General features: G+C 44.1%; 1 protein-coding gene across 1 annotated transcript in view; it reads right to left on the bottom strand.

Annotated features, from left to right (window-relative positions):
* Positions 1-13,697, bottom strand: part of LOC143961240 (A.superbus venom factor 1-like) — a 187,617-nt gene that overhangs the window by 128,532 nt on the left and 45,388 nt on the right. The window contains exons 6-7 of the mRNA XM_077470475.1: positions 6,724-6,806; positions 4,678-4,765 (exon numbers count right to left, since the gene is read on the bottom strand). Of these exons, the coding sequence (XP_077326601.1) occupies positions 4,678-4,765; positions 6,724-6,806 (171 nt within the window). The remainder of the gene's footprint in view (positions 1-4,677; positions 4,766-6,723; positions 6,807-13,697) is intronic.

Raw genomic sequence — 13,697 nt, 5'->3', positions numbered from 1 at the left:
CTGCCGGGGTTGTTTGTACTGTTTAACAAATTCTGCAATAAATCGTTTTTGGCAATCTGGAACACTGTGTGTTTTCTACCACTGCACCATGCTGCACCTACTCAACATTTGGTGGCAGTCAGTAGGATATGCCTCTCTTCGCAGTGGGTGCGAAAGGAGGAGCAGGGACCATTATGGCACCATTAGGAGTGGCCTTTTTAATGGGACCAACATCTTTGTTGGAGTAGGAGGAGAGACTGGAGAGTGCTGTGCACCTCTATCAGGTTCCCGCCCGACTGATCGCAGAGCTGGCCATAAAATCCCTGGAGAATGGCACCCACAGAGTGGTGATGGCACTGCTGGAAAACACTGAATCAAGTTTGGAACAGATTATGGTGCAGGTCTGTTTGGGGGAAACGTGTCCCAAAGCTGAGGCGGAGGTTCTTAGTTTGCAAGCAAGGAGAGGTAGCAGCCGCTTGGGCACCACATGCTTGACCAGACATATAATGACCTGCCATGCAGACCGTTGGCAACAGTACTTGAAAGACCCACATCAAAGAAAAAGCCGGACTTCTCCTTGCTCCTCATCTGGGATCTCCAACCCTACTATACATCCAGTCCTCTCAAAAAACCTGCACTGAGAGGAATAGAGGTATAGCAATAGGTGTCCCAGGTACTTGCAGCCAATCTGCTAGCAGTACACCACCATCTGATTTTAGCAGGCAAATTTCCCTACCCCAGCTGCTGAACCGTAAAAAATAAATTTGGTCCCAGCCACCCACATGCTCAGTGTCTAAATGCAAGGTACATATTACAGCTGACTCATGGTCCAGCAGGCATGGGCAGGGACGTTACCTTTCCTTCATGGCGCACTGGGTAAATCGGCTGGCAGTTGGGAAGGATGCAGGACAGGGTTCAGTGTTGTTGGATCTGGTTCCACCACCACACCTCCAAAATTCTAGTGGTGATTGTGGCACAACTCTCTCCTCCATCCCCTCCTCTTCTTCTTCCTTTATGGCCTCTTCTGCAGATTTGTCCTCTGAACCAGCGGTGCTCCTTAAGCACTCAAGGGGCTACGCAAGCAGTCAGGCTAAAAGATGCCCTGCAGTGCTTGAGTTGGTCTACCTAGGGCACAGGAGCCACACTGGGGCAGAGATTCTGTCATCTCTGCAGAGGCAGGCTCAGGAATAGTCAACACCATGCCAGCTTCAGCCAGGAATGGTTGTATGCAACAATAGCACCAACCTTCTCTCAGCCCTCCGACAGGGACACTTGACCCATGTTCCATGTTTGGCACACTTCCTGAAATTGGTGGAGTGGGAGAGTGGGATGCTCCACCCTTGAATTCTGGTCAGGACTCAATATGAAACAAACAACAGGTTAGAGGGCACTCCCTAAACATACATTTCTAAGGTTGGTGCTGCTGTAAAGACCAATATACAAAATGAACCACAGAGAATAGCGCACATATACAAAAAGCAAGTTTGTTTTCAAATCTTGCAAGGCTACTTAAAAACACTTGATCTTAATAGTAAATATGGGGATTTAGTCACACCGTATGGCCATACTTTGCTTAGGCAGAAATGGGATTTATCTTTCAATCTATGAATAGTGTAGGACCCACTGAAAGTGGGATACTTTGACGCAGTGTTTGGCTTAAGCATGGTATGGCCATATGGTGTGACTGAATCCCCATATTTACTTATTAAGATCAAGTTTTTTAAGTAGCCTTGCAAGATTTGAAAACAACCTTTTTTGTGTACTATTCTCTCTGGTTCAATTTGTATATTGGTCGTTATAGCAGCACCAGCCTTAGAAATGTATGTTTAAGGTGTGCCCCCAACCCTTTGTTTGTTTGTTACATAATAGACAGAGGGTGACTTACACATAAGAGGGCCCGGGGGAGCTGGACAAGGAGTTTCCTGACCTATCTAAGGTTGGGTTCCACAAGCCCCCTGCCCAATAGAGCATTACTCACCCAGCCAACCTCTGCCTCTCTTGTAGAACATATACTCTGCTGGGGAGAAGTTTGGACTGGTCCTTCCCCCGGAGACCTTTTAGCCAATGGAGAGAAGACAGGGTGGCTGGGCTCACTCCATAATGCTGTTGGGGATCTGGGCAGACTGCCCAGCATCACTGTGGTATACAGATGGAGAATGTAGTCCCATCCATTTTTACTAGATGGAAATCCCAATGCCAGACCTTTTTCTGGAGTTGTATCAGTGGAAACTGAAGTCCCATCCACTACCACAGGAAATCCATCTTTTAGTTGATGGCAGAAGCCAGCAGCACTCTGCCCTGTTGCAAGATCTTCTGCTGGGTTACTGTCAGTGGAGACCACAGTCCTATCCACCAATATCAGCTCAAGCTGCAGTTGTGAAGTGCCTATTGCATTCTCTCCCTGGAGCTAGTGTGGAGTTGATTGTTGTGGGCAGAGGACAGTAGCTTTCTGCCAGCTGTTCCAGGTGGAAGTAAAGTGAAAAGTCAGTGGCTTTACACAAATCCCCCAGGGCCGCCGATTGTTGTATGCAGAGGTCAACAGCTCCATGCTCTGAAGCCAGCTCTTCTGCTGGAGGCTCACTGGGTTGTCCCTCCTCAGCAGAAAAGTCTATTAAATCCCTAGTCTCTGGAACTGGTGTCTGAGGATAGAGGTTCAGCATCTCCTGTCCGTGGAACCCAGAAGATGTTATCGGGGATAGGCAAAGATTAGCAGAGCTCTGCCTTGTTGTCAGCACTTCAGCTTTGGGGACGGCAATCTCTGGAGTTTCCCCTGCTGATTCTGGGGCATGCTGCTGAACATGTTCTAGCAGTTCCTTGTATGCCCATTTCAGATGCTGTTGTTTCGTTAGCAAGTATTCCAGATCAGGTTTAAGCTCTGAGACCCCTGCAAAACCAAGCATAGCCTCTCTGTATTCTCTCAGGTCCTTAAGGGTAGGTTACCCTTCATCGTCAAACACAAAACCATCTGTGAAGCCCCATACACACTATCAATTTTTCTGCTGAGTTTTTCCTTCAGATTTACCAAAACCATATAATATGAGGTCAAACCTTAGGAGTTTCAATTTGTATGCAATCAGGCAGGCCCTTGCACTACATGGTTTTGGTAAACCTGAAGGAAAAAATGAGCAGGAAATCTGATAGTGTGTATGGGGCATAAGGCTCTCCCACAGCAATCCAGGGCCACCAAAGTCATATCCCTCTGGAGAGCATTCTGTTGTCTCCCCTAAATATTCCTGCCCTGCATGCCATTGCAGAGCCCGATATTGATTATCCAGCTCTATCTCCTGCTGGACCAGCCTGTCCAAGTCAGTCACCCATTGCTCCTGGGGCCATTCTCCCGGAAATGGCATCCGCAACTCTCGTTGATCACTGGCCTGGGGTTGAAAAGCACTTGCCATGGTGTATGGAGGGCTCCAATCCAGACCTCCACCCGAAACTACTGTCTGATCTCCAGTCATTGATTCAAAGTGACTGTCACAGTCACTCATGGCACTGGGCCAAGCACAATTCTTCTCAGCGTTCAACCTGGTGAGCAGTTACTGGCAAGTACCTGTACGGGAACAACAAGACCATGAAAAGACTACCTTTTTCACACCACTGCTTCCATGGACTCAGCAGAGAACTTGGTCTGTAACCCTAATTTAGGGGATGCTGCTGATACTGTCGACCCCCAGCTATCTGAGCCTTTGGAGTGAAGAAGTACTCTGATCATGTTGCTTAAAGTTTTCACTGTAACTATGTTAGTTTTGATGTTGCAATGTTCTTTGTTCTGTTCAATGCCAAGGATAGCATCTGTCAAAGAGGTTATGTGTGTCATAGGCAGCTGCAGTCAACATTCTCCACTGCAGGTGGCCTCCATCCGTAGTGACAATACAATCTGAGGAGGTAGTCAAGAGAAACTGACTTTCTCTATGGTTTCCTTGGTCCACTGGAAAGTGATCTGGTTGGATGCGCTTGAGCAAGGTGAACCTGGCAGCCATCTTGGGTCATGCAGAATCCCTGCCCATGGTTTTGATGTGCTTTATGGGAGATTTGTGTCTGGACAGGATGCCCATCTGTCAGGAACAGCACGAGCAGTAGTGAGGTTCCGGTGGAGTAGAGAATAAAAAAAGTAAGGCCTATGTCTGCCTCTTCAGAAGCTCCCTATTTGGGCTGGACCAGCCAGGCCGCACTCCGCTCCCCTTGACAGACTCTGTCAGCAGCTTGAACCCTCATACCACTGACTCTGTTTTGAACTGTTGCAAGTGCCCCGGTCGGTGAGCTTTCATAACTAAAACACACAGATCTACTGTACAGATATTTCCTATCACTAAAACACACACATCTCCCCCATCACTAGAACACACACACATCTCCCCCATCATTAGAACATACACATCTCCTGTACAGATCTCCCCCATCACTAGAACACACACACATCTCCCCATCACTAGGACACACACACCTCCTGTACAGATATCCCCCATCAGTGACCACACACATCTCCTGAACCGATCTCCTCCATCACTTTAACACACACACATCTCCTGTACAGATATCCCCCATCAGGTGACCACACACATCTCCTGAACAGATCTCCCCCATCACTAGAACACACAAACCTCCTGTACAGATCCCCCCCATCACTAGAACACACATCCCCTGTACAGATCTCCCCCATCACAAGATATAATACACACAGTCTGTACTTATACTCACTTTGCTTCGATATCAACCTTGAATTCCCGATCATTGATGTAGTAGAATTTTTGAGCTGCCTTTATTTTCACCTCTAAACTGGGCATAGCTGCGATTACAAATAATAAATATCTTATAACAGCCCCAAGTTCATTCAATCCTTCATTCAATAAGTCCCAGTTTAATGTTACATTGCATTTTACACAGACAAAATGTGTAATTTTTTTTGTGTCATATAGAATGTGTGGGCTTTTAGCTTTTTAACCACTTGGCGCCCAAGCTATGTCATATGACGTTGTGGGCTTTGTGGTGGTATATCTGAATGATGCCTGAGGTTACAGACATTATTCAGATATCGGCATTTTCAGCCGGCGATTCCCTGCATCATAAGAATGATCATAGTGGTTGTTCCGTCGCTTGATCGTTCTTATGGGCGGCGGGAGGGGACCCCTCCGGTGCTTCTACCGACTCACCGCTTCCATCGGTGAGTCGGTCACAGGATCTGCCAGCCCTCAGATGATATCATAGAGATTTCTGGTGGACCAGATGGTCCCCGGAGTCTCTATAAACGTTTGGTGGCCGGGCGCGATGTTAAGACGTCACGCCCGGCCTCTGCATTCAAATTAACGGCGCCGCTTTGGCTGTTTTTTTTATTTTTTTTATTTTAGGCTTCCCCCATATATCACTGTAAATAGGTCCGATCGTGCCATATTTCTATTACAAGGCATGTTTACATGCCTTGTAATAGGAATAAAAGTAATCACATTATTTTTTTTTAAGTGTCAAACTAAAAAATAAAATTAACAATAAAAAAAAAATTTAAAGCGCCCCTGTCCCCATGAGCTTGTACACAGAAGCGAACGCATATGAAAGTCACGCCCACATATGAAAACGGTGTTCAAACCACACATGTGAGGTATTGCCACAAACGTTAGAGCGAGAGCAATAATTCTAGCCCTAGACCTCCTCTGTAACGCAAAACATGTAACCAGTAAAGAAAATTTAATGCGTCGCCTATGGGGATTTTTAAATACCAAAATTTGGCGCCATTCTGCAAGCGTGTGCAATTTTGAAGCGTGACATGTTGGGTATCTATTTACTCGGCATTTCTTCCTCTTTCTCATTATGCAAAAGAATTGGGCTTTACTGTTTTTGTTTTTAAAGCATGAAACAGTTTTTTTTCTGAAAAAAAGTGTTTCGAAAAATTGCTGCGCAAATACCGTGCGAGATAAAAAGTTGCAACGACCGCCATTGTATTCTCTAGGGCATTTGCTAAAAAAAAACATATATGTTTGGGGGTACTATGTAATTTTCTAGCAAATAATAATTAATTTTACATGTAGGAAAGAAATGTCAGAATTGGCCAGGATGCGAAGTGGTTAATGTCTGTCTGACTTCCAATCATTCATTCTCCCGGTGTCCAGAAGAAAGTAAATAAGGGTTAGCCTCCAGGAATCCCATGCCACATTACTATAACTCTCTTCCAAATCTAACTAAAGTATAATCTTAGTTTTCATTTATTTAGAAGTTTTCTTGAAAGTACTCTTTTTTTTAATGCTTACTATCTTGCTGTGAAATAATAGTTGTGTTAAAAATTAACACTAAATCATTAAAAAATAGTCTGCAATAGCTACCATATAATTAACAATATCTGCTATAACAAATGACAAAGCATAACAATAAGAGTTTATATAGTGATGTGATTCTTCAATATCGCAATGATTCCTTTAAAGTGCCATCCATGCAAAATAAAAGTTCCTCTAAAAATTGCAATCTATGCTATCATTTAAAGGTTTTATTATCAAATAATATCTACCCACCTATTAGTCTTTCATGACAAATATTAAACACTGTTGCAATTTGCGGTTTGTGTTCCAAAATCCAAGAAATGGCATCACCAGAAGTCTCCGTACCTAATGCATTTCACTCCACCTCGGGAGCATAATCAGAGGCTGGAGTCTTCTGGTTGCTGGTGACTTATCTATCAATAGCACCTCCCAATGCTCCCTCTGGCCCTCCTACTTCACCCATAGCACACATATAAAGCATGCAAAAATATGATCTTACTGTATTCTTTCACTTCAAACTTTGTAGTGTAGGTATCTGTATCAGTGTCTTCCAACTTTGCCACCATGGTCCAAACTCCCAAACTGAAACACACAAATGATATATATACATGTCAGATAACCACTGACTTACCCATTACCAAGGCTGTCTTTAATATTGATTGGCCCTGGGCAAAACTTTTCTTCCCCATGCAGTTTTGCTCTCCACCTGCTCTGAGACATACAATAAATAGCAGCTAGACTCAAAATAAGTTTACTGAATCAGATCAGGCAGCTATTGCGATTGGTTGCCAGAGGTTACAGAGTATAATTACCAATCGCTGACTGGTTGCTAGAGGTTTCAGCACACATTACGGCTTACTGATTTGTTGCTAGAGGTTATAGCACATGATTTCTGCTTGTTTATTGGTTGCTAGAGATTACTATGGATATAACCTCAGTGGGGCATGATATACATATCAATGCCGCCGGTCACTGCTATTTAAATATGAATGCCACCGCTATTTGCATATGAATGCCGGTAATTTACAGGGTCTGCAGGTGAGTCATCTGTACACAACAATAGGGCAGAGTTGAGTAGCATTAGTAGCAGCACTTCACACTGAGATATTGGGACACAGCACAGGACTAAAACCTCAAGGGATGAATAAAATTTAAACCAGGATAGTTGGCAAGTATGAGGCTTTGGGCCCCACAACAATGACAGAGCCCAGGGCAGCGGCCCCTTTTGCCCTGCCTTAAAAACGGCCCTGCCCATTACTATCACACCAACTAATTCAGTAAGTCAGTGTGATCAGGATATCAGTATATAAGTGCTCAGCATCTTTAGAATTCCATAAGTTCTTTATATTTAAAGTGGTCCTGCCTATTAAGTCTAAACCCTCCTAAAAGTGAAACATGTAAAGGATGGCCACACTGCCAGAACTCCATTCAATGCATAAGAAATCTTCATGTCAAGTCCGCTGGGAAACTGACTCTTCTGGGAGTGTTAATATTCTGAATGCCTTGCAGCTCTCACTCGTTCCTTCTGCTGATCTCCACATCAATGCTGTGTCCTGCAATGACGTGGTGGTCAGAGAAAAGAACACTGCAGTAGAACCTGGAGATCAACACTCCGGAAGTATCATTTTCCCAGTGGACTTCACATGAAGATTTCTCACACAGGTATGGCCAGTTTCAGGGGTTTCAGTTAATTGACATGGCTGCTTTATTCTCAAAAGGCCTTTCAATGTATAATTAAATAATATTTTACCTGTGAAGCTTTGGTTTTTTTCAACCATTTTAACATGGAGAAACTCTTGAAATAACTTTTTGTATTCCGAGAACCCCTGCTAATATTATACAATATATACAGCTCATAGTACATTATGGTGATGGTCCTTACGTTTGTGGTCATTGAGAAGAAATCTCCCTACAGATAGCTAAAAAAAGATCATTGGTGTCAGTGGTTACTCATTTGAGAAGCAGAAGGGAACCCCTAGCAACCTCTGGAGGAACCTTAGGGTTCCATGGAACCCTGGTTAAGAAACCCTGATCCTGGTCATGTATATCTATATCTACAGTGCCTTGAAAAAGTTCTCATACCCCTTGAAATTTTCCACATTTTGTCATGTTACAACCAAAAACATAAATGTATGTGATTGGGAATTTATGTGATAGACCAACACAAAGTGGTACATAATTGTAAAGTAGAAGGAAAATGATAAATGTTTTTTCAATATTTTTTGCAAATAAATATCTCAAAAGTGTGGTGTGCATTTGTATTCAGCCCCTTTTACTCTGATAACCATAACTAAAATCTAGCGGGACCAATTGCCTTCAGAAGTCACCTAATTAGTAAATAGAGTCCACCTGTGTGTAATTTAATCTCATTATTAATACAGCTGTTTTTTTGAAGTCCTCAGAGGTTTGTTAAAGTGGTTGTAAACCCTTACAAACCACTTTGACCTACAGGTAAGCCTAGATTAAGGCTTACCTGTAGGTCCAAGCAATATCTCCTAAACCTATATGGTTTAGGAGATATTTGCCCGAAAATGGGCACCGCTGTCTACGGCGCATGTGCCGTAGACAGCGGCGCGCAGGCGCACTGAGCGCGGCATTTCCAAAAATGGAGCTGCCGCGCGTGTCGACTCCCGTGCACATACGCGGGAGTGACGTCATTGCGGCTTCGCTGAATGACAGCGGCGGAGCTGCGAGACGCCACCAGCAAGATGGATGCGGCGGACTTCAGGGGACAGCGGTGACTTCGCTGGCTCCTGTGTCAGGTAAGTGACACATAATGGGCTACTATGTGATGCATAGTAGTCCATTATGCTTTGCCTTTGCAGGGAATGAAAGAGGAAGTAAACCCATCAGGGTTTACTTCCTCTTTAAGGAACCTTAGTGAACAAACCGCATAATGAAGGCCAAGGAGCACACCAGATAGGTCAGGGATAAAGTGGTGAGGAAGTTTAAAGCAGGATTAGGTTATAAAAAAAAAAAAAAAATATCCCAAGCTTTGAACATCTCATGGGACACTGTTCAATTCATCATCCGAAAATGGGAAGAGTATGGCACAACTGCAATCCGAACATGGCTGTCCAACTAAACTGAAAGGCCGGGCAATGAGAGCATTAATCAGAGAAGCAGCCTAGAGGCCCATGGTAACTCAGGAGGACCTGTAGAGATCCACAGCTCAGGTGGGAGAATCTGTCCACAGGACAACTATTAGGCCGCGTACACACGCGGGGACTGTTCGCCCAACTTTGTCCGTCAAACAGTTTCGGCAAACAGTCCGCTCAAAATTAGCATGGACGGACATGGCCACACACGACGGACGAACAGTTTGCTGAAACCGTGCGCGATGACGTGAACGGCACGTACGACGGGACGAAAAATACGACGTCCTATACACTGCATTATAACTTTCGACGTGAAAATCCTTTCTGAGCATGCGCGCAACTTTGTTTGACGAACAAGCCTACACACGCGGGGACTGTTTACGGAATTTCCGAAAAACCTTGTTCAGCGGACTGTTCGCTGAAACTGTCCGCTGAAAGCCCACACACGAGCGGACTGTCCGCTGAAACTTGGTTTCAGCGGACAGTTTCAGCGAACAGTCCCCGCGTGTGTACGCGGCCTTAGTCATGCCCTCCACAAATCTGGCCTTTATGGAAGAGTGGCAAGAAGAAAGCCGCTGTTGAAAGAAAGCCATAAGAAGTGCTGATTGCACTAGAGGCAATTCAGTTCGCATTGTGCGCTATACAAGTATTTCATTCATTCATTCATTCAGTTTGCAAGAAACCATGTGGGGACACAGCAAACATGTGGAAGAAGGTGCTCTGGTCAAATGAGACCAAAATTGAAATTTTTGGCCTAAAAGCAAAATGTTGTGTGTCCGAAAAACTAACACTGAAACATGGTAGTGGCAGACTCATGTTAGAAGAAAATCTGTTAGAGTCTGCAAAAGACTTGAGACTGGGGCAGATGTTCAACTTCAAGCAGGACAATGACTCTAAACATACAGCCAGAGCTACAATGGAATGGTTTAGATCAAAGCATATTCATGTGTTAGAATTGCCCAGTCAAAGTCCAGACCTAAATCCAATTCAGAATCTGTGGCAGAACTTGAAAATTGCTGTTCACAGGTGCTCACAGGCATTCTTGGCTGTTACATGACAAAAGGCGGAAAATGTCAAGGGTTTTTTTTCAAGACACTGTATATACGTAATCATGTATATGCAATTAGTTAGATTCACCTGGACTTGTTAAAGATGAATCTTAGCTTATTCAAGCCACTTCTTCAGTTCTAATGGATTATGACTTGAGGAAACTGCTTGGATAAGCTGTGAAATGTCTTCAACATTATAGAACCAGTCTAAATGAATGTGATTAACTGCTATTGTCAATTGTTATGTGAAGCACAATGGTATGTTTCATATAATGATTAGAAAGCTTATTGGTACTTTTGCGTTTCCACAAGTTATTTATTGTTGCATAAGGCCATCACTTCCTTTCCCCTGAGATGCAACAGGAAGTAAGGGTAAATCTTGCACAAATGAAGGGAAAATCATACCCCTGATAGTTGTCACCAAAATAAGCTTCCCTTAGACTATATTCCCTGTCAGTGGAGGCCCATCCATGCTAATCCATGCGTCCGGCTCCAATCTACATGCAGGGTGCTGGACGCATGGATTCCAATGGGGATTTTTTTAAAAAATTTTTTTTAAGAAGCACGTGTTTAGAGCCAAAGGCTCTAATTGGCTTCAAAAAAGGGTGGGCTTGGGGAATAGAGCACTGCACCCTGAACCCACCTAGTTTGTGACAATAGTGAATTAATATTCACTAGTCTTCCTGATTCTCCTCCTAGCTAATTAGGAAGCTTGGCCTGAAACCCGATTGGCCGGGAGGTGGAGGTCACCAGTCTATGTCAAGCCTGAAACGAAGGGTAAAGCCGCCGAGAAGGACCTAGATGGGGTAAGTGCCCCCCATATATATAGAGAGCACCAGCCACCACTGTTCCCTGTGCACTCGATCTGGTGGCAGCTGTCAAATTATGGCTTCTTCCTCAGTTTAACTTTTAGTGACAATGTCCTCCAGGAATGACAGTGAAATTAGATCTCCTCAGCTAAGACATTTACAGCAAATAAAAAAAAACCCTAAAAGAAGAAAAAAGTTTAGCCGTGTGTGCATGGGTTGTAAAATACCTCTGAAGAATTTCATTGGAAAATATTTTGCTTTTCAAACGTTCACAGTTTTCAGTTTTCCAAAAGTTAATGATAATCAAATTGCTGTTTGTTTTCAACTGTAATGACCAAAAAAATAAAAAATCAAGAACAGGATTTTTCAGATTCTTGGAATTCTTGTGATTTTCAGCGATTGTGGTTTTCATTGAGAAAACACTATTCATTCCTAAATCAAATGTTAAAAGCTAATAACATTTTAAGCACTTCAAATTCTCTGATGACATTATCAAAAACTTGTAGGCAAGTTGCCTAAAGGAAGGGGGAGTGGTTAGCCAGGTTGTTTACCTGCCTTTCTACCTGGTGTGATATATAAAGGGTGGAAGGCCGGGTTGCTGACTCTCGCTCTTGCCCGCTTCCTGCTACTATGAACATGGGACACTAAAAGAGTCTATTACAGAACACGGGAATACCGGAGGACTGCCAAGCTTGAAGGATGCCAATAATGAACTACTGCCTTTATCAAGATATACCTAGGCAGCTAGAATCTAGACATTTATAGTTTATTTACATTGCTCTAAATGTTCTGTTTTCTAAAGAACATACAGTAACGTTTTAAATGTCTAAAGCCTGGTCTTAAGTAATTTAAAAGGGTGCTTGTAAGAATTTGGCGCATCAGAACCTGGTCTGTAAAGCATGTATGGTATATGAAGAAATACCACTACTAAAGGTTAACTCAGCAAGACAGTTGGAGGAGGAATGCAGTTGCTATGGGTAACTGGTAACTAGTGCACAGTACACAGCAGCCAGTCATAGTCGTGGTACCTGCAAAGTTGAAGGGTCCTCCAGTAGCAAGGGGGTTGGTGCACTGACTTCCTCCCCTTTGGTTGGTTCCCCAAAGGTTTGGGACCGAACCCGCATTACAGAGACCTGCGGCCTAGTAGCATGGTACAGAAAAGTGAAAAGAATTAACTAAGAGCACACATGAGGCCTGCGCTAGGCGCTCGGTGGTACCCCATTATGTCACTGGAAGTGAGGTGGCAGAGCTATAATGGACTGGTAGAGAGGGCATGGGCTCAGTGGTGTCCCTCCTATTGCAACACTATTGTGTAGTGACATGGTACAATGTATTTACAGAATGGCTCATCTGTAAGCTGGGGTTCCACCATAATGTTTGCTCCCACATGAACACGGCCCCACCTGGCCCCAGGCATTGATGAACACGCACACAAGACAAAGATACCCCACATGCATGGGAGAAAGTAGGCACATACTGATGAGATTTTTTGGACAAAACTTCATATTGAAATCTACCAGTGCATGACCACCTTACAATTGTGGATTTTTTTTTTATTTGGTCACTTGATCATTTCTATATCATGGTGATATGTATGTGTAGCGCTGGCTCCTGATGAGCAGGCGCTATGTTTTTTTTTCTAAACTTAATTTACCTGAAACCACAGTTGGGTTTCAGGACTATTCTCTAAATTTCTGGTTTCAGTATCAGTCCAGCTGGGTTGCACTGGGTTCTCCTTGACCTCAGGTGTCGCTGTCACCGCCAGCAAGAGTGGAAACGCAGTTTAGCTGGGTGTATTGAATACCACTGTTCTCTCGGAACCAGCCCAGCTGGAGTGTTCTCCCACTGTGCATTCTGGGGGGTGGTATTTAAGGTACCGACACCATGTGGTTAGGGGTTCCATCTTTGATTTTCTGTCTGTTCGGTTCTAGTGATTCTCCTGACCCAGCCCCATGGCCCTCCTGGCCTGTGGTGCGGAACCATGCATTCCGAGTCTCGGCTGGCCCGAGGCAACGCAACTGCAGGGACAGGCCCGAGTGGATTTCAGGGCCTATTGATCCAAGGGTGGTCCAGTGCCATCTCATCTGAAGGGAGAGACCCAGCAACTGAAGAACCCCAGGGGAGGACTCTTCAGGAGAAGGCCGTGCGCAAGGCTGGCTTCTCTGAAGGAGCCTGGAGGTTTAGTTGAAGGACACACCATGGATCCACACTCATACGGTATTGCCGGATCTGTTGAGAGAACCTGGTACCGTATGATAGCTCTTTAAATTTATCTACGTCCCTACGTCCCTGGATTTTCTATAATATTAATATTAATATAATATTATATATATTTTGCAGTCTAAAGTACCTGAACTTACTCCTAACCCTCTACCCTTTGTTGAAAGACTCTGTTTCTGTTCCAAATAAATAACCCAAAAGAAGATTCAGTGTCAGTTTCCACATTCTTTGGGCCATCTAGCATGGGAATCCCAGCTCCTGCAGGGTTCAGTGCTATACATGATAATCCTTTCCATG

This window comes from Lithobates pipiens, unplaced genomic scaffold, assembly GCF_037356315.1.
Source record: "Lithobates pipiens isolate NorthernLeopardFrog02 unplaced genomic scaffold, aLitPip1_a1.2 Scaffold_8, whole genome shotgun sequence".
NCBI lineage: Eukaryota > Metazoa > Chordata > Amphibia > Anura > Ranidae > Lithobates > Lithobates pipiens.
The sequence above is the reverse complement of the archived record's forward strand: the minus strand, read 5'-3'. Positions and strand labels throughout refer to the sequence as shown.